The sequence below is a fragment of the Anticarsia gemmatalis genome, chromosome 11 (assembly GCF_050436995.1).
Source record: "Anticarsia gemmatalis isolate Benzon Research Colony breed Stoneville strain chromosome 11, ilAntGemm2 primary, whole genome shotgun sequence".
Classification (NCBI taxonomy): Eukaryota; Metazoa; Arthropoda; class Insecta; order Lepidoptera; family Erebidae; genus Anticarsia; species Anticarsia gemmatalis.
This window is the reverse complement of record NC_134755.1, coordinates 9,289,516-9,312,829: the sequence shown is the minus strand read 5'-3', so window position 1 is coordinate 9,312,829 and position 23,314 is coordinate 9,289,516. Positions and strand designations below refer to the sequence as shown.

The 23,314-nt window shown below is 33.3% G+C and overlaps 1 protein-coding gene across 1 annotated transcript in view; it reads left to right on the top strand.

The window, feature by feature from the left end:
- The first annotated feature begins 4,431 nt into the window (after nt 1-4,431).
- cysu (peroxidase homolog) overlaps nt 4,432-23,314 on the top strand; it is a 36,337-nt gene continuing 17,454 nt past the window's right edge. The window contains exons 1-2 of the mRNA XM_076119788.1: nt 4,432-4,643; nt 17,924-18,082. Coding sequence (XP_075975903.1) covers nt 4,633-4,643; nt 17,924-18,082 — 170 coding nt within the window. The 5' untranslated portion in view covers nt 4,432-4,632. The remainder of the gene's footprint in view (nt 4,644-17,923; nt 18,083-23,314) is intronic.

The window sequence follows — 23,314 nt, the reverse complement described above, 5'->3', positions numbered from 1 at the left end:
GCTAAAGAAATGAACTTTGGACATCAAAATTTTACAGTTATCGCTTTTAAAACCAGATATCGATTACTCAGAAAACTACTGCAAAAAACGAGTTAGACCCGATCTATCTCGGCTTTATTATTTTCAAAAATAAAATCTGGGCCGTTGTTGATGAGTTAACAATTTGACCTGTGCTGTGCAATATGAATGGTACTTGTTACAGACCACTGACACTGATTAGGTTTACGCAAACTTTAAAAACAGCCTTGAAATATACTTTGTTAACAACATAACCAGAAAATTCTATCAAATAAATGAATAGAAAATCAATAGCAATGTATCGGCACAAAAATTATACGGAAAAAAATTAGGTGTCGGCGCAAAATTGGCGAGAAACGTCGGCGCTAACGGCCATCATATGATGAGAGTGATCAAAGGTTGAACTAGAACAAGTTTTTGCATAATTTATCATTTCATACATTTATCAAGATCAACTGTTTATATTTTCCGCTTCCTCGCGCATTCACTGCCCCATCAAGTTTGACATAAGTTCAATTGACCGGAGCACACCCAACAAGACACGCAAACACTTTCGCTTTCTAACATCCTACATAAATATGATATTATCATATAGTTATTGTAACATAATATTATATCCATATACGGCGGAACATATCAGCCACATAGTATACAAATTAATGATTAGAGAGGGCGTATAGAAGCACGTGATCGCGTGAAAGTTCACAAATTCGCATACATAACCGAGAATCTTCGATGCACACAATTTAATAAGAAATTTTTGAACGCTTCCACCTGTCCTCACGTATTGTTAACTGGTATTGTTATTCGGTAATAAACCGTGATCGTTATCATCTTATACGGAAATTACATTCCGAGTCCACAAATAAGTTGATGACTGTTTATGTTGAAAGTGACACAGATAACCAATTATTTGCCGCAACTGTTAAGGACTTTGATAAAAACTGTTTGAAGAGTTGCATCTGCTGTTACGAAATCATCTCGTTGCATGCTTCTCGTTGTATAAATAAATCGAGTGACTGATCATCGGTGTCGTAATCGATACCATGGCGAGCGACGAATTATTCGCTCCGCTCACATAACTATCGGTTTATTGTTATCCACGTTTAATGAGATTATGGATGTGTTGAGAAACCGTGTTCAATGATCCGTATTCTATAGTGCTACGTGATGGCCGCCGCTGCCGCGTTGCAGAATCCTTAACTTAGCATGAAATTAATTTAAATACGATATCAGTCTGAGATTGAGTACTAAGTTTATGCTCGCTATTAAGTTTAGCAATCGATTTAGTACTTTGCGAAGAACCAGATATGAATTGAAGGTTTATGACTGCATTTTTGCTCCGTCGTAAAACTTAAACATGTTGCATTAGAGCCTTAACTTCAAACATATTAATTTATCGTCTACTCTAACTAAAATATATTGGACGTATTAACTTACATTGTTTGACTTATGGAAGTAGACTTTTTGCTTAGTAACATTGCCTTGGATCGACGGATAATAAGCAGCACTGCGAAATGAAATGCTACTTGTGAGAATCAGCCACCTTAGCAACTAATTATATTATGCTACCTAAACAACTAAAGCAACATATCAATATTTTACTCTAGGTCTTATAGTACTAGTAAAAGTTTACCTCTACCACATTGCTAATTGCGTGGTATTAAGATTGATTCATTGATAAGTAATTAACTAAGAACTGTGTGTGGTAATTTGAGACGAGCTGTCTGCAGTAACTTAATCGCTAACATTAAAAAACGTGTAACATACTTTTGAAAACGAGTCTCTCAGAGAGTGTTAGACGTTTACACGTTTAATAGAGGTTTTTTTCACTTCGGTTATATACCCGTCAATTTAACCAAATAATTAATGTTTATACCATTCGGTATAACATTTTAGTGACGAAATATTGACAGGTATCACCATTTTGACCTTCTTCTTCTGATATTGACGATTTTGATAAAAAAAAATTGGTGCATTCCGAATTTAGTATAACGTCCTAAAGATTAAAAAAAAATAAAGACTGGTCTAAAGTTATATAACTCAATTTATTATCAGCTAAAAATAAAAAGGCACTCCTGGGAACCCAGACCCCATGTCAATTTGGCAGATTAGCACCTTGTAGCGAGTAGTAGCAGTTTTGTTTAAAATTCACTGTGCGACATAAACTGAGTTGCCTGTCTCACTGATCGACCGCAAACGTTCTGAGCGCTATATCGCTCAAATTATCATAAGACGGTGAGAGTTTAAGCCATATACTCATTACTTTAACTCCTCGGGCTGCGAATGATAATCATATTTATTAGTACAGCTATAAAACGACGCACAAATGTGTGAACCAGGCCTAAGCCTGCTTTAAAATACCAAATATAATTGCATTTCAGATTTATAGCAGTGGATTACGCACGTGTTATTATTAAGGTACTTCTAGGAGTTTCTATTACATAAGAATCAATATATATCTGCGAATCATTTGTAAAGGTCCGCCTCTATTTTCGCTTCACTCGATTAACTTTATGAACGAAATTGGCTTAACAATTCATTTAATTAAATTTACACAACACCTGCGATGAATGAAGCAAGGGAAGTTTGTATGTATCGTAACTAATGGCGTTATTTAGTCTCTGCCTACCGCTATAGGAATAGGTGAGAGTATTTGTAAATATGTTTGTATTATAAAGTTGACCTGTTATTTAATAGGACAGCAAAATAAAGTTGTAAAATGTTTTTGTACCTGAAAATGTTCACGGGCATGATTAGTACGTAATATTATACGGGAATTAATGCGATCATGCATAATTTATCTTAACGTTATATTTCAATGACCGTTATCCGAAGATACGTGTGACATTAATAATATTAGTTATTATTCATGTTACTTAATTAGGATCGCTTCTTGCCTAGTTTATGGTCTCCTTGCTACTCCTCTACATCAGTGGATCATCAGGACTGGGATAGATTTCAATAATAATTCTCGTTGCAGAAGAATTCTCACAGATATTCAAATTCGCATTACAGCTAAAGAAATTGAGAGAGGTATCCGGACATTCTAATTATTTATCTAAATCAAAAATATAACATTGTAGCAATAAATAACAGTCAAATGTCAATAGTAACAACTTTCTGTTTCCAAACGTAATTCTTGTACAAGACTGCGAGAGTAACATATTTTCGAGTTTAAAACATTTCGTAAATACAAACGCTTCTCTTGATTGATGACTCAATGTTATGTGTAATTATACAGGTGGATCACTAAACTCACGTGATCAGTTGCTACATACATTTTCACCACACCCTCTATAATGCAATAGAACAAATTTTCAAAAAACAATTGCCCAATTAATTTAGCAATATTTAATACTATCGCATAACAAAATATTTGTTTCGAGATGCATCTCCTTTTATTAAAAATGCATAATGAGAATGTTATTTTGTTTATTGCATTTAATTGCAAAATTGTTGGATCGATTGATACGGAATTCTTTGAAAATATAGGCTAAAATGCATGTAGAGTATACAAGTCAGTTTTAAAAGACTATTTCTTCAAGAATATTGAAGAATTAAATTATAGTTGAAAAACCGTTTCACGCGGACAAAATCGAGGGAATAACTAGCTTCAAATATGCATTTGTAATTGTGTAAATTGTATGCAGCTTATAAAAAAATGCTAATTTTGAACTAATGCATCGCATAATAATATCATATTTCACATATATATTTATATAATATGATAGAATATAAAAATACAGTACCGTACAAATGAATTCTAGGTAAATGGATGAATTCTAAAGACATAATCAGTTCTATATACATATTTTAAATTCTATAAGCATAGAACAACTATGAATATGTAACATAGGTCAGTTATAAAGTAAAACAAATGTCACATCCATTAAAAGATTGTTCTTAGAATTAAGCTTTTTTTTTAAAAAAGACAGATATTGTTTTTACTGTGTTGAACCCTATCAGTACATCACACAACGAATCGTCTTTTTCTTTCGTTTAAAATCAATCGTTAAAGGTTCTCGCACAAATCTAGCTACATTAGGATTAGTAGTTTATATACTGGTGACAATTTAATTGGACTCGACTAAAAAATACATAATTTACTAAAACCAGGTGTCAAAAGCAATCAAATATTATCACAATACACCAACAGAACAATTTTCATCGAATTTCTAACAATCGTTAAAAGAGCATCGTACTTACATAAGAGACGAGCGCTCCAATTACTTCACGTTCTAAGTTCAATCACACTGACCTACATTAAATAGGCTACCTGAAGTGAACAAACGAACTTTTCCTTATCATAATGCAAGCATGACTAGGCATTTTACTTCAAAAAGTGGTTAAGGCGGTGAGTGTCCTTCTATCGCGGGCGAGGGCGCGACTCAGTTCACTCGCTACTTTCATCTGCAGGCTTCTCCGCAGGCTTCGACGCTTCGGCGCGCGCGCACACCTTCAGTGCCAAGCTCGCTCGACCACCGCAAGCACGTACCAATACAATCTATACCTAACAAATGCAAATTATGAACAATACTTGTCAGTGATCGCGTTTGTGACCCATGGTATAAGTGTTGTGCTCGGACATTATTTGGACAGTGAGGTGTAATTATGATATCGAGGTAATTTTTTATTTTATTATTTTCTTACTATTATTATTCTTTATTTTGTCTTATTGTCGAATTTAATATGCAAATTTTGTATTCACCGTCAATTTATAAAAAAGACAAAAATATCCCAAATTTTAATAAGATGTTCATATTATGCCTCTTAACATTATAAAAGGGCTATATAGTTATAATTGTACTGTATAAGGATGTCCTAAAATTTCCTGAAAATAATTAATTCAATTAATTGTTCTTCAGCACGTGCGTTGATGTCTTTTGTATTGAAATATCGTAGCGGCTACGAAGCGTGGCTACGTGCGATAACGTAGCGCCGCGTAATTGTAGACCTTTTAGCATACAATGAATATTTAAGATCAGTTTCAATGTAGCTGTTTAATGCAGTTCTTACTACTAAGTCTAGACAAATATTACGACTTGAAAGAATGGGAACAGTTTTGAGTCGACACGAAATATTTCGTTTTAAACAAAATTCAAAAATACAGTTACCCAGACAGTGATTTGAATTCCAAACCACTTGGCAAAACATATAAATTTTGATACAATTTTGTCCGAAATTTTTGACATCGATCCCAAATTCATTAATCCAAAACCTACAAGACTTTATTTCTAGTTGTTTAATTTTTTTGTAATACCACTGCTGGGCAAGGGTCTATAATATTTTATTTCGACAATAAAACAAAAAAAATGGTGCAATATAGTTGAAACACAAAAAAAAAAAAAAATTGCAAATGAAAACAAATCGACCCGATGGCATACATATCATATACCGATATGTTTATTCTTAAACAATTACGTTTGCATACATCTACATATAATTATATATCTACATAAGTATGCATATATCACGCATCGGGTCGTATTAATTAACATTAATTAAATTATAATATAATATAGTGTTACGGTCCTTTACGAATTTCCATTATAATTCAAACGTTAACTAACATTTTCGACATTTCTACGGTGCTTATATTTTAATTTATATGAAACGAAACGGTATTTGTTTATTAGTAGACGCTAATTAGTGAACTAAAACTTACTATTTACTTAATTAAGGCAATATATTTTCGATATGTATGTCTCAATCGTTATCATAAACAACTTACTATACAAATACTAAAAATAATTTCTTAGTATAGGATTTTCTTATTCTACCAAATTAAAAGCTACCTAAAACTAATTTCGACTGCCAAGAAACTCCGTCACATTCAAAAGCCGCTTTAGTTGCTATAAGCATATAAATTGACAGATTTTTAATAAAAATCATAAATATCAAAGACTTCAGAACTGAAATTATCACAAAAATATCAATTTTACATTGAAGCTCATTTTTGTACTATCAAAAAGCACAATCCAAGAATCTGTTTTATATTAAGCTATACGATCTTACGTGCAAATACTATAAAAAAGCATCATTTTCTTCGTAAATTTTACGTGGCCATAGATAATTTTTATATATCATCTTTTTAACTAAGCTTATAATTATTTTATAAACTGCATAAAACTGGAGTCAATCTCTTTACCTAAACAGGCTGTTTCAACTCACTCCCCGTAATGGAGTCTCATGTGACAGTGTTCATTCATTATTCATAAACTTATATAATTTAATTCACTGCAATGAATCAATCATGCAAGTCCACAACTTGTTTTTTGCAATTAGATGCTAATTACCGTAATGCGATCAATATGGTCATACACATTTGTATAAAATTAATTACATTAATTTCTAATAAATTAAAGATTGTATATAATACTAGCGGACCCGACAGACGTTGTCCTGTCTACACGTTACTAATAAATTAAAAATTATTTAAAAAAGCGGACAAAATTGTGAATCTAAACCATTCTCAGATCCCCTTGAACACACAAAAAAAATTTCATCAAAATCGGTCCAGTCGTTAAGAGAAGTTCAGTGACATATACACTTACAGAAGCATTATATATATAAGGATAGGTATCGTAAAAAATTAAAGGAAAAATAATTAGTAAAACGTTTGGGAATATAAAAAAGTTACGTTATAGCTTAGTTCCATTGAAAAAGGGCGAAATATTATGAACCACACTATAAGTAGGTACTAGTTAGCTGTCGGGTACTACTATAAATATAACGGTGGATATCTCAACAAATATTTGTTTGACCTACCGACAGCAGTCCCATATTTTGAGTGAATGATTTGTATATTTGACATTCAAGTTACCACATTACTGGCTATTTTCATACTTAAATAAGACGTACTTTTTGAATACACAACTTGAGAATCCAGCATTGATATTCAGTATTTTGATACTTTATAATCGTCATCACATTAAACAAGTTGGTCATAGGCTTACTACCAATGCTCTACAATGAATAAAAATGTTATTATAGTGGGTAGAATAGATAGAAACATTATTTTCTTAGAATTATAACTCTGCATCTTTAAACACTGTTACATCACGTCATGTGGTGTATGGCCGCCGACCACACACGGCCGAACCTAATCCCTATTACGTCACGGAGGTCGCCCACACTCCCGCGCAAACAGCTCTACATCTTAATATTACCGAGCACAGGTGAAACTCACACAGCTTGTGAAGTTGACGCATTCGTAATAAGATTATCTTTCTACCGTTTACTTTTACGGCAAGTTTTTTGTTTACTTAGCAATAAGGAAATAGGCAGTGTAAACATTCCTAGATAAGAATGAAATGAAAGATAAAAGTACTTCTTATAACTACACTATTGTTGAAGGGAGAACGTAGAGGGTAGAGATGTGTAAGTGTAAATAATCCTCATAATGCAATCTCTAGAATCAATTTTCCTTGTTTTTGCAATAAACGCTAATATGACAACAAGTACCACAGTTCAAAAAATGAATAGTGTTTAAAAAATATCTAAAAATTGCAAAACAGACTAAGCGTTTAAAGTGTACCTATCATTAATAACGTCAAGTAAAAAACGAAAGTAAAAAATCTCAAACGAACCTGTTACAATAACCAAACAATTCGAAACAATAAATGCCGAGCACTCAATCATTAATCTTCAGTTCAAAAGTAGTGTACAGTGACGTCACAGTTCTTAAAAACGTTAGAACGTTGAAAGCGAAAGCTTGAGATTTGAGATTACATTTTAAACTATAGCCTGACATCTTAGTAGAGCAGCACGCGCGATTTATCTAGATTATCTATATAAATAAATATACATTACCGAAATGAATGTCCGTGCACACCTTTGAACAACTAATCAGAATTGGATCATTCAATTTTTTATAATATGATTGTTGCTATCGGGACACGATTTGCATGGGATTAATGGGATATAAATCCCAAGGGAATGAAATCAACTGGATAAAATTGTCCAAGACTCGGACGAAGTTCGGCCAGTCCGCTAGTAATTAATAAGTTCTGTGTATTACCAAAATAAAACAGCTATAGCAACCGGGCCACAGTCAGCTTAATACGATCAATGAGGTTTTAAATTCTCAGTTTTAAATTTTCCTCTACCAGCCGCGAACTGTGCACCTAAGACTTTCTACTAAGTTGTTAGACCATAGTTACAGGTCCTGTACATTATGAGTATAAGTAATGATGTTTGTGGCTTGTACTCATATATTATACCGTGTAAAGTGTTGTGTAATGTGCTATGATTTGAATCGTTATGTTCGTTCTCAAATGGTGATGTACCTTAATCGAGTTAGATCGTTTATTATTGTGGAACTTTTGCTTTCATTCATAAGATTGTGTCACGTTATTTTTCTGTATGATGATTTTGAGTAGCAGGCTGTTAATGCCTCATTTTTCTCAACGCCATTTCTTAGCTGTATACTTAGTAACAGCTGTCTACCTTTGTGGCATGATTGGTAGTGTATCTGATTGCTGGTAATGAGATCTCGGAATAAATTCCTAGGGCTGGCAAAGTACTGTTGGTCTTTTCGAATTTTCCTTAGAACATTTTTTATTAGAATATTTTCTAATAGTAGCCCGGATTTTCAAATACCTCTGCGTACACCTTTAATAATGAAGTTTATATTATCCTACTGTTTTTTTTTAGTATTTCAGTAATGCTATTTCTTTTTCTATTGCCGTAACACTGTACAGTAACAAACATCGTTACTTTTACCCACGTTAATGAGTAACACGTTACCTTCAAAACTGTTATAGTAATAGACTATTCTTATGTCATCAGTACTATTACAAAGCTCGTAAAAACATTCTTTAACTTTACGAAATATACCTTATAATAAATAGTTTACATAAACGAGGCTTCAAGGTCACGGTCTTATGAAACTGAAGCGCATAACATTTACTATACAAATGACTTCATAATGTTTATTTAAGCTTTGTTTAATATTATCTACTTAAGTGTCAATATGCACTGTCGCTCGGTACTAAAGGCACAAGCAATCAGCCAGTAATTGAGTATCTTCGAATGTTTACTTACATTTGCAGTTACATAATTGTTTCTATCTAACTCATCACATTGTGTGTAAAGGGACTTTTGACATGAATGTTGTGTGTGTTTTGTCTGTTGACCCATCGTAGGAATGCTCGGTGGAACTAGTGGGACAGACGTTGAGGCATTAAGTCCGCCTATGTACCACTACTGTACATGAAGTTTAAATAATAGATCATAGACCCATTTAATTGTCCGGTAATCAGACGTTCGACAGTACGTAATGTCTCTTACTTAAGGAAAATATCCACGAATATACATTTAGAAAAATATCTGCAAATGATGTAACTAGCATCGGAAATAAAGTATCATAGATCGTAAAAAACAGGTTTTTAAATCGCAAATTCAATACTTTCTATAAATCGGAAATCTGCATCTTTAATGAAAAAAACACATGACATTAGGCAAAACTGACTCACAGTTCTGGCAAAGATAAATGCAAATAATTTATTAGTCAATGTTGCTCTTATTTTTCTGCTTAATAAATGTACTTTTTCGAAAATTAGTTTAGCTATCGATTACGAATTCATTTGATTACAATGTTTAGTGCAATCTTTTTGTTACGGTCTGTTTGAATCAGATTTATCACGGAGGTAAATATTGTGAAAATTCAATCACCATTACAAAATACTTCCTCTTCTCGAAATTGTGTAGAAATATTAAGAAAATCGAGTATTTCAATCTTAAACTTTACAGGTACCTATTACACTAAATTCAACCAACGATTCTTGACAGAACTATATACGAAGGTTTGGGTATCTGGATGTTTGTTACTCAATCACGCTAAACCTAAAGAACGAATTTTATTGAAATTTGGCACACAGATAGTTTATAGCCTGGAGTAACACATTTGATATATTTAGTACTCGTACATATTTACATCTTTACAGGCGGACAAAATCGTGGGCAAAACTTGTATACACTTTAAAATGTAATAAATAAGAGCGATATATTTTGTTACATACACACTTCGCTCGTGACTCAAAGCACAACATAGACACATACTAGAATGGAAAGCAAACATACATTTCTAAAGCAGTAAACAATTTGAACCGCACCTTTATTACGTAGTGTTCTTTCTCTAAGAAAAAGTAAAGTTCCCTTCCAATATGATCTTGGTGAAGGGTGAGGGGTCGGTGACGTAATTGGCGCGAAGATGACCGCTTGCGCAACCACGCACCTTACTCTAATAGCCTCAAGTATGAGCGATTAACCTTCAAAGACTGGAGTATAATTACTATGTTTACACTTACTACGTATACAATTTTGTTATTCAACATTCGTGTTGATTTTACTGTTAGAAATTTTCTATATGTATTGTTTGATTACAGAAAATCTGGTCTAAATAATTTTAAGGAATGTTATCACATTGTCTAAATCTTATAAAGTAGTACCAAATAGGTACTAACCTGCGATGTGAGACGTTGCAAAATTATAATCGATTTAGCAGTTTTATTAGAAAAATGGATAACTTTCGCATGTTTCATATTAGACTTTAGAATGGATAGGTAACCTGTACATGTAAGAGAAGTTACATAGAGACTTGTTCACTCGTTTATACGTTTGAAGTGGATTAATATTCCACTTTTTATTAGTCATGTTGTTAGGTAATAGAACTGGTGGAAAGGAGTATCTATATAATCTAGCATTATACGCATGAATGATTTAGTCAAGATAACGATTCTGACGGCTGGTAAATAAAGATTAATAATGAGCACTATTGTTGAAATGGCCAAGAAAAGGTGAAGACCTATTGAAGCTACCTATTTTTAGAATACAACTTATCTTTTACTATCTTGTACCTATCTTTAATTTAAAATAAAAATATATTCTTTCAAATAAAGGAGCAGGTAAATTAAACATGAAAATAACATGGCTACAAAATATAAAATACCAAAGTGAATTTTGCAAATAACTGCAACTTCGAACGGTATTTGGAAGAGCCAGACACGATTATGAGTTATTGGCAATTTTATTACGGCTATTCCCAATAACGTTTAAGATGAGTTCAAAAATCGCATATGCTAAAATTAATATTTACGAGCGAAAGTTGAAATCATGCTTTGAGATTTATATAAATTATTCCATGCTTTTAACGAGCCTATTCATTATAATATATTAAATTATTAAAGGTAATGAAAGTTGTTGTTTAGACGACGATATATTAATGTAATTAAAAACTTGATGATACATGACTTACCTACACCTTTTTACGATCGGAAGAAATTAATAAAGATTTTATTTACGAAACAAAATTACGTAAGAACTTTAAAGTTATTTCAGGGCTTTCCTAGATGAAAGAGCCTATTGTTTGTTTGACTTGCATTTTACGTTTCGACCAAATATGCAGTTGCTGTGTTATAATAATGGAGAATGTTACTAGGTATGCCAAATCGCTTGAAATTTTGACTCTGTAAAGCCTGTACATGTACATGAAAACTAGTTTTTGTTTTAGTCAAAAATACCACGTAGTTTTGATTTTACAAGCATTCAAAGTTTCAAAAAATATCGAGTCCCGCTAACAGCGTGACGTCATAGTAAGTACACCATGCCGCGCGGGCCGCGTCCCGCTTAATATCAAGTCTCCAGCCGTAGATGTAATAGCTTATGCAGTATTTTGTTGTGTTTTCGTCTGCTTATTACATTTAAAGTGTAATAATAGTAAATATTACTAAAAAAGACTATGTGAGCCAGACTTAGAGTAATGTAGAATGACGTCACACCGACTCGCGCGGTTACAACTTGTTTTACTTATAAATCGGAAACTAATTGACGTATCAAAGTAATTCTTTCACTAGTATTTTTTATTTTTAACAGAGAATATGGAGAGCTAATAATCCAAATTTGTTAACATTCTCCATTATAATAAAGTTCAGTTATTATGTTCTACAAAATTGTTCCTTCAACTTTACATAACACTCATACGATTCGTTTCACGTAATCATAAATTGTTCAATACATCAACGTATGTTACAAAAAGGTTTGTTTTATATACAAATGTTTATTTAAAAGCGTCTAGTCATGGCGGTCACGCAAGATGCGCCGGCGCCCGCGCTCGGTCACTAGGCCACACCGTTGCGTAACGATAGGACAAAAAGAAAACAATGTTGTTCCGTGTTTTATTTCATTAGATTTTATGGTTATTGGAAATTTATTCAAGGAAAATGTAAACTGCTGACTCAGTTTTATTTATGTACAAATAAAAAATCTCTCGTGGACAAAAAACATTAAAAGATATCAATCCAAACAAATTACACTTAACACGCAAAATCTTATAAATATTCGTTTTAGGAATTTAAACGATTAACTTTCGCTTACTAATTAGAAAGGGGATTAATACATACTCAAAAAATGTTTCATATTTACTATTGCTAATATTACAATTATTTTACGACGAAGGTAACCTTAACCCCAAAAGAATCAGTAGCAATCATTTAGGCAATCCAAATAATAATTACCCACTCGTTAAACTTACGACTAAACGTTCCCAGTTTCCTTTATAACGCCACATATCTATGCAAATCCAGATCAATTGCGTACCTAAACGAAGGACGATTTTATAATTTGCAATATACATAGCAGTGAGAGGATTAACACTTAGTGATGGCATTTAGTGAGGCGAGGCCGTCCAGTATCGGTCACGACTCAGTACATGACAAACGGAAACGGTCACTTTTTACAAATCACTGCCATTAACCTCATAGTCGTTGCATTGTAATTACATTAGCATACTGTACTTATATGGTGGTGTAGAAGTGCGCAGGAGTTGACGTAAGGAAGCGTAAGGGCTTCTTTATACTAACCCCTGGTTTAGCGTTGTTGTTGGTACCTGGAGGTAGAGGCTGGGTGTTTTGCCTAGTACTTGAGCGAGTTTGTACCATTGTGGTGAAAGAATAAGTCAGCCTAGGTTCTGCGTTACCGAACCTAGCTGCTTAAAGGGTGCGCCGCGCGGAGGCTAAAACTCTGTAAATCATTAGATAAACTACTGCTAAATGTACTTCGAGGGTTAGTGATTCATGCATCGTACGCCCACGCTGTAAAACTGTAGTGTCTTGAGCTTATAAGCTTCAAGAACTATTAAAAAAAAAAATTAAATATGACAACTTCAGCACTAAAAGCCATAATTCTCTCGTGAACACAATATCCAACGTAAAAGTAAGAAACAAAAATTACAATAGCTACAAGCGTGGTAACTACCATAGTCACTCCGCAAAAGTTCTAGTGTTGGTCGCGGGAAATTGACACGGTTATCCTTAGATCGCGTTAGCGAAACTGTACTGTGAAATAACTCTTAGCCTTCGCGTGCGTATGTCCTTACAAGGCAAAGTATTTTGTTTCCTCTAGTTAACGCCGCCGCATGCTACTAGAAACTCCTTTTCGCTATAAGAAAAAAAGACTATGTTAGAAGACGAGCTAGGAAAAGTATTTATTTTTGCATTATGGTCTTGAATGTGTCCTTCTATCAATAAAGGTATATACTGCAAATGCAGACAGAATCAGGATCTAGTCGACATGTACAAAAGCTATAAATACATACTACGACATATAAGATACTAAGATAGACTAGACAGTTAGTTAATTAAGAAATTACAGCGGAAGTATCTAATCGAGCAATTTCACCTCTTTCATGTTTTTACTCTTAATTACTTAAAAGACGATGTAAAATGTTCTTCGATATCGTCGTTGAATATTGATATCTATTTACATAAATAGACATTAAAAACTTGTTAATTCAATTATCTAAGCACTAAGATGTTTTATAAGATAAAATGTAATAATATGTAACATTGCCTGGGGGACAGAAAGCGGACGAAAGTTGTGGATCACTTAATATTATCATGACATCTTAAGTAATTTAACGTACACATTATACAACACGATTTAATGATTTAGTGGTATTTATAATGGAAATATTGATTTTAATTCGTTCATTGACCGGATCGGAAGATTGTTTAATTATAAACATGTTTTTTTTTATAAACATTACGTACAAAATATTTAATAACAAGTGTCTTTAATTATTTTCTTTATGTTACATTCCTTTATTTCTATGTATTTAAAATGCCTTGAAATATTCTTTACGCTACGCTCGTTTACACACTTAAACTATTTTTAACACTGAACGTAATTAAAGTAAAATGTAATTCAGATTCATTATAAGTATAATTTTTAACAAGAAATCTCGAATTATGTTTTGTACAATTTTCTCAAGACAAATAAACTTATTCAAAAATATTTTAGGCCTAACGTATGCGTATGTAGATTAACCTAATACTTGTTTATAAACTTCCCATTCAATGATGCGTAAACGGCCTCAGTGTGGACAGAATGACATAACACTGGACATTGATTAATGACATGTTATGACTTTATTGATAAATGTTACTAAAACTACACTTAACCGCAATTACTTAACTTGTTTATTTATGTTTTTGTTTGGGTTATTTTATTATGTGGGTTAGTTAGCAGCCACAATGGTGATATGTTCAAAATATATACCGGACAATAGACATAGAGCATGTTTGGCTAGCAAGCATCTTTTGTTTCGATACTACTATACATATAAGACTTATCATGTTAGCTTTCCGAAGTTTCTCCTACATAATAACTGTCTTCTACTTTTTTTAACATACAGAAACGGTGCGTCTTTGACTAGTACTCTATGTACTAAATGTATTATTATCCATAGGTAAAGAATTACTTTCAAGTAAAAGACGGAAGATTACGGCAAATTATACAAGTTCACAGACATGAGCTAGTTCTAAACACCTAATCCTAAGGTCCCCGAAACATATGACTCTAGAATATGTAGGTTACAATTTAAAGTAATGAATATATTATGCTAACTTGACTGATATAAAACTGGTAAGCACATATATGGGTTAGTTCTTAAATATCTGAGCACATTCATATACCTACATACGAAGATAGCAGCAGCGACTCTTATAACGAACGGCCCAAGTACACAAGCTTAAAAAAATACTGCTAATAAGTACGTATGTCTAATTAAAATTCTAGTGTCAAACATACATGATGTTAAAATTCATTTTATGTTGCACAACCTCGCCCAGGCACTAAGCCTAGTTACCAATGTACCAGTTTTTTTTCTAATCTATTGAAATACTCAACTATCTGCAGCCTACGGTCACTGAATCTTAATTCGTAAAAATAATTACTGGCTTTAAAGAATTCTGTAATAACCGCGCAATGTTTTTTTTTTATTTTCGGCCTAACTTTCAAGGAGGTCGCAAGAATGCACTAATGATTACTCCATTATAAAAAAGTAAAAAGTGTTTCAATGGCGAAACATGGGCAATAGGCTGGATTAAGCGCTCTACTTAGGCTTACTTAACTTGTAAATAGTAACTGAAATTTTGTAATAAGTTACTCTTACTTCAAAATGTATGTGTTTTAGATAAACGCTATTTTATTGCCACATTACAGCTATACGCAACCTTATATTCCTTTGATAGTAATTAAGAAATAAAAATAAATCATACTGATGTGTTTCATATGACGACACGGCTCATATAAAATTACGTATACGATAAAGTATTATCTCAAGTGGATGTAATCTTCAACTCTTGCGATGTAAATTAAATAAAGCTTGTGGAATTGAATGAATAACCGAATAGGGGATCAATAGGAGTCACACAATATAGCAACTATTTTCTGTTGGACATTTGTCTCTCAGTGTATAAAAGAAAAATTACTATGATTCTTACATGTAGCTTTCCCCATTGTTATAAGGAACAAGCAAAAATATGGTAATGGTTCTGCTACGGTCTTGTAGAAGAATATACATAGGTCCTGATTTATAAAGAACGATTATAACTGCTTCGTTTATTTAGTTTTCATAACTTTGTAACAGCTTTAGCTAGAATCGCACCAAATCCCAATATCTTGATCAGTAGTCACGTGGACCTACTAAGATAGTCATTAACATTTACGTAACAAAAACTTCATAGAACATGATTGATCCCAAGCATTACCCTAGAGGCGTAACACGGTAACATCAAGCATCTGGTTGATAGTAATCATGGAAAACCGGCACCTAATAAAATATCAATTGCTTTCCCCACACTACATACTTAACGCAATAGCCATTACCTCAAAACATGTAATTAAGGCTTCGTAGGCAATTTGAAATGAAGAACAAGTTTATGATAAGAAAGTAAAGCTATCAATAATTTGTTATTTAAATGATTATGAAAATGTTGTTACATCATACTTAATTTTACAATGGTATGAAATTACCTACATCTAAATTATTATGCAGCTTAAATCAACGTAATGTGCGAATAATATGAAAATTTAAGGCAATGGCCTGAGCTATAAGAGCGGACCATATTGTAGTAGTAAATAATATACATATTCATATTTATATCTAGTAAATATACCAAATATTGCAAAAAAACATAGCATAGATATTACGTAGGTATACGATTTATTACAACGATATGTCAAAATGTCATCAAAGACAATTTATGTTTTTAAAAAACAAGCGTATTGACACGTATGTTTAATTCAGTGAGTGACACGAGAATAACCACCAATTTAGTTTTCGGTCACCGTTTATATTAATAACTGTATAGTTAACGAGTTATTTGTCAACAAGTCCTACGGTTAAGAAAATCTTTCATCACATAATAGGAATTTTCCTAAGAAATATTTAGTGGCATGTTATTAAGTATGTTTTATGTCGAAACTGAGAAGTTACAAGGACGTACCGTGTACCCGTTCGAGAATCTATACTCGACGCAATCATTATTTTTGTCAAGTATTTCATCCAACGGTTACGCGGGTAAAGTAATTAAATAAATACATCGTGGGTTTATTAAAGATGGCTGCTTGGATAATATTAGTCTGGGACATTGCGTGTAAGATGATATATTTTAATGCATCTCATTGTTTCTAATGACGCGAACTTTTTTATATGGATTGCTAATCTTATACTCAGTTTATACGTTGTCGGTTTTAAGTAGGGTTTTCTACTTCTTAAGTTGCAAGAATAGTTTTCAGATCTTTTATATCAGCAACAAGCATACTCGCAGATTAATAAAAATATTCAAATTAATCTACCACAACTTTATTTTTAAAATTGATGATCAATCACTTAAGCGAGTCTATCAAGGGCCCTTCATTTAACCAAACGTGTTTCAAACATTACCAATGAATATATTAAAATTCAATTATCAGTATAATCTTTTAAAGCTACTGTATAATAACGTTATAAAGGTGTGATGCGGTTATGAAAACGCGGAGACGGTCAACCCGACCCAGTTACAGACCGCTGCGCCCGCGCCGGCGCCGTGTCTAATTGCGTTACATCTATCAATTGCACCGATACCACTGTCCATTGAATACACTTTTTGTGTATAAACTATGAGGAAAATGTATGTCTGCAGCCGCACCTGCTGTGATTGATCTAAAAGTATGATAAAACAGCGTAGGACTGCTGTCAGTACTGCATCGTGAAGTATTTTATGACATAGCTATGATATTCCAAGTATTTGTTGTGTATCTGAAACAGTGAAGTATATTTTTTTGCTAACAAAAAGGCGATTCATTACAGCTTTAGATTGTTTAACTCTTTGTATCATGTTGACGAACTTTCTTCTTTGCCGTTCTCTCACGTTAAGTGGCGGCAAAGCATATATTAAATCTAAATATCATGCTGTCTAGGGTTTAGGTTAATGTTTTTACAACCGGCAGCCTGCCTGACATCGAACTTCCTGGGAAATTATTCATTAATATGAATTGTAAGATAGGCAATTTTCATTACAAACATTTAATGTTTACCAATTTGTGTCATTTTTCTAACCAATTTGTTTTTTGCCATCAGGTCGATAGCGTTAGCGCTGTTATGCGCGTGCGCACACGCGCTGTCGCCGATAGCGCCAGTGCAGGTGGTGGGCGACAACAGCGACTGTGCGCTGTATCTCAACGGACCAGGCCGCACCTCCGCATATGACTACAGCATCAATCTACTTAAAGGCAACTTGTAAGTACCTATTATTTCACGACTCATATTAGGCATAACATGTCCGAAGTTTCAGCCAGTCATTTGTTATAAGCTGTACCAGCACTGCGAAAGAGCGAAATTACGATTAGAAATGGTAGTTGATATCATTTGTTACCTATGGCCTTAACTTTATATAGAAACATCAGGCATAGATTTCAGAAGGACAAAAAAAGCTAATAAAATGCGCTACACAAAACTTGAAAATCATGAGAGTCCTAGCCTAGCTTTCAAATCAGTAAATAACGCTATGCATTAATAGAGAATGTGAGATTCCAACACGGAACTATTGGTGCCGTGATTGAAATGTTTCTCAAACTTATATTTACTTACTTCGTGAGCCACGAATCGGTTATTAAATCAATTAGGGAAAGCAATACTCATTACACATTCTGACATAAAATATAATTCAAAATAATGTGCACGAATAGGTATATTTATATTTCCCAACAGTACTCAAGCATAGACGCAAGCTCAAGCGCATTTTCCATGTAAACATTTATATTCAGCTGACATTATCTAACTTAGGCTAACTTTCTTACTACTCTGATGTCTGTCGTATGTTCTATTGGACTCTTCACAGCAACGCTGACATGCGTGGTAGATTTTTATTCTTATGTGCAACATATGCAAGACTGTCCACCTGACCAATATACGCGATCAATTTAATTAAAAAAAAACTGAAATTAAATAAAGAAATAGTGGCAAGAAAAATAGACAAAGTAATTTGACATTTTGTTATAAGTAGGAGTCGGATTAATGATTGTTGCAAAAACAATTGATTGCGGAAGAGACTATAGATAGATGCAATAAAGTGCATATCAATTATAACCAGTAAACTATAATTACAAAACCTTGGAACAATTTAGGTGTTAAATAGTTGTTGATATATAGATCGACCACATCCTGGTCGAAGTAGCACAATTAATAATTGGTTATACCTTTACGCTACGCTACCATTAGCGTGACTGTCGAGGATTAAGAACTCGAACTTGCAACTTGAGTCGGTCTCAGAGCAATTTACAGCAAGACTGACTCAGAATTTTTGATTATGCATATGAACTATCATAGATAGATAAATGATTATCATAGATAGGCCCAAACAAGGAGGTTTAAGAAGGGATCTTAATTTTTTTATAAGAACTTATATTGAAGATTTTTTAAATTATTGTTGATTTGACTTAACCTTTCAGATAAATGCACATGTTTTATAATAAGTTACTTTGTCAAGCGTGTATGCTTTAGGCCTTTTGGAATGTTTGAAGGTTGCGATGTATCGTATTGCGTGAACAAGGTTGATATCTGGAGCGAACAATGTCACGCTTTCTCAGTTACGTGTACTACGATACTTAAGTTGCATTCATTCATTAACTTGTAGACCTTTGTCTAAGGTTGAACCGTTAATATTTATATAGTTTAGTATAGAAATCAATCATCATCAGCCTAACCTTTCTTTTAACTATGTTGAAGTCGTCTTCCAGTCTCTGAATACCAGTATTTTACATGGAGCGAATGTCTATGGCACCTCGCCATCTACGCCACCCTATCAATGATTAATCTATAAAATATAGAGTCGAAATTTCAAAACTAAGCAACACTTTTTTTATGAATTGTAAGTAGAGCAGAATCTCAGACAACATTACAAATATCCTGGTATTTTCACAGTATTTATAATCTTACTTCGCCGTCCCTTCATTTACTGTTGTCAACCTCAAAGCAGATCGCGATCCAATGTCGCCTCCGTATACTTGCGCATGAGTACGTTCGACATCATTACCATCCATTACGTCACGACGCGGTTCAAACTTGACACACTTCCCTGGCACACATCACACTTACTTTAATTATTATTAACCTTTCTCCATAACGACATTGTCCATTCAAGAAATAATTGATGGGTTCGCGTAACTTAAGAACTTTTTAGTCATAAGATAAATTCGCCGACAACCAAGTAGAGATTTCTTATAATTCTGCGTATGTCAAAATAAAGTAGGCTGTATCTAACAGGCCAACAGCTGCAGTACCCAGTAGGTCAGTAATGCTCTAAATCTTGAATTTTATATATCCTCACCAGCCGACGATCCTTACATGAAAGGCTCTGTATTAAGTTGTTGGATTTAAAATAAGCGAACTATAAACTACCTATAGTAGTAAACTTATAGGTACAAGGAAGAATTAGAGTTAATATACTAATCATAATGATTACAATACGGAAGTAATGTAAGTCTTTTACAAACGTGTTATGAAATCTATGCAAATTTAAGATTTAGACAACTTAGCTATATTTTAGAAACATAACAGATACATCTTGTTACGTTGATATAATATCCGCTCTCGTGAAAGAAATTGCAAAAGCGCTTTTGTATTTAACCGTGGGAATGTCCGTCGTAAAAGAAATTGATGTAAGTTTCGACACCTCTTATTTCTCACATAATTTTTTTAACAGAAATAAAAATGAAATTTCGCAGCCTCTGTTAATTAATAAGGTAATTTTTAAGTGCAGTTACACTCAGTTAATTGAGTAAATGGTCATTAATTTTCTGTCAACATAAAACTAAATTAGTTCGCCTGCGTTTTTACCATAAAACACGAACACTACATTACGTAATCGCAAACATCCGAAAGTAAATAAGAAGTTCCCTAATTATAAAAGCTTTGTTATTCTTTAAACGATCCATTCACTAGATTGAGGATGACGTAATCGGATAGCGTAGGTCCATAATGCTTTCATCTCTGAGTTAACTGATCGCTCACGTTCACTTTCAAAATCCTTTCGCTTAATTCGTAGGTGAACTAGCAAAGGTCGGTGCGATTACCGCGGTTCACATACATACATATATCTTCATTTGTAACAGTGGTTTATCTTGATGTTAGGTACGGTTACGCAGTACGTTCTCTCGTAAACTTGACAATCATTGCCGAGGGACGGGAAATAAGTCTTGTAAAATTGAAGGAAAGATTTTGCTGTATTATGAAGCCATGTAATACTTAGTTTCGACTTAACATAGTCTTCATTTTTAAAGCTTATTTTCTTATAGCTACAATGTCATTGACCCGGTAAATTTTCTTATTCTATAATGTCTACGAAGTTATGCAGCTCTTATATTTGCTTATAATATTCAAATATGACAAAGCAAATATCTTAGGTATAATCAAAGCTTTTTAACACATTACAAATTTTCACATGTTCCGTATAATTTAAAGCAAATAATGTCTTTTATTATCACTTACTTACTTCATCATTCACTATTTGGTGTGAATATTTACAATAGTTATCACAAATCATTACGGTACTTTCGTGTCATCGAACTAAGCAATAGTGATACAATCGAATGCAAATCGGAATTGCAAACTCATACTAAAATGTTCATCAATGTTTGTGGTACTGGTATTTGTGGTACAACATTGTGTAACTAGATGGTAAAGTGCAAATGACAATGCACTTTTGCCTATTTTTTGTGTTAAAATGTTTGCTTCGCTAGCATTGCAAACAAAAAAATCCACCAACCCAATGATTATTTAGGCAATCTTTACATGTGTACGTAATTGTTTAACTTAGAGTTAATTTAACTATGCTATTAGTTCAGCAACTATTGAGTCAGTAACAAGTAGCTTTGTCTAACTTTATTCGACACATTCATCCTAGACATTCTGTGTTGTGGTAGTTGTTTGATGACTACCTAACTCACTAACCCCCCAATAGCGTTTAAACTCATATAAAAAAACGCTATTGAATAGATAAACTACCGCCAAATGTACTCGGAAACCGGGGGTAAGTGCTGTGTCACAGCTATTGTACTATTTGTACGCAATACGTATAGAATCTATAGCCCGGTTTCTATCACGAGCGGAACGGACTTATTAATGTCTTCGTTAAACTCACAAGCGCACACTGCATACATGTATTTCCACCAAAATGGAATTCCTAAGTATGCAGTTTATAGCAGCTTTATTCCTACCGTTTACCCGTCATCGCCGTCAAACAACTATTGACGGTACACAATCGGTGTCCGTGTAACGGTGTGACCCGTTCCCGGTAAATCTAGTGAGTCTCACATCGTTTGTCAAACACTCAGTCACGTCTGCCTCCATACGTTGAGGTATATGATCATAACGGTGAATGGTATTCAAACTTCATAATTACTAAACAAAGCTTTTAAATATGTGAGTGGATTTACGTACACTTATCGATGTTTAATCGATCTTGTGGCGCGATGTCATTAAGAAATTCTTTATTTTTAAAACGATTATTGCTGTGGATCTCGTAGATGAAATAACTAGAAATTAATCTTAGATTTTAATCGAATAATCTCACCAACTTTCGTAATAAAACATCGTTATATTGTATAAAGTAATTATCTCCATTGCTAGCTAATTACAAACTTTCCTATACCTTTAAATTTCTTTAACAACATGATATAAGAGACGAAAACAATGAATGAACCGGTCTCATTAAAAACAAACAATAAATCTGTCTGATTGCCGAGACAATGGGAAGAAATTCAATATTTGCCGTCTCAAATGCGTTTGTGTGGGCAAACGCTAAAGCAGAAATATCTCAGTATATCATTATACTATCTTTTATTAATGAAATGTGTCTAGAGGTACTTTCTATAAACTAGCACTAAGTTATCTTTTTATCTATAGCAATCGCATTAAAATTTATTTGTTTGAAGGCTCAAACATTTTGTCCTGAGACTGTCTGACAAATACAAAACTGATTACTGAGAAAGTCATTGTTTTATTGCGAGAGTCCCATTTAAGACGAATGCTTTGTAATAGTATTCTACGATCCACGAGACAAGACTGAACAGAGTAATCACATGCAAATAAAACCGCGGAAATATTAAATGTAGTTCGTGTAATAAAGGAGCGTACGATACTCAATGCTACAAGCTAAAGTGAAGACGTCTGCAATTTCGTCTACCTCTGTTTAAAATAACTAAACAAGTTTTATAGTACAAATGTGGATAAAAAGTACCAGTATGTTAAATAGTACTAGCGTAACCTGCGTACGGCGTGGCTCTGTTTGGTTGCAGCAATTAAACTAGATTGTCTAAGATGCAAAAACCCGAGAATGTTTAAACAAATTCCTTTACCCCAATGATAAAAAAACATGGAAGCTGCATATCCTTTTCTAATTAAAAGGTATTAAATTACTTCCAATGCAAATTTGCACTAATTATCATTAACGTTAAAAGTAGTCTTAGTTGT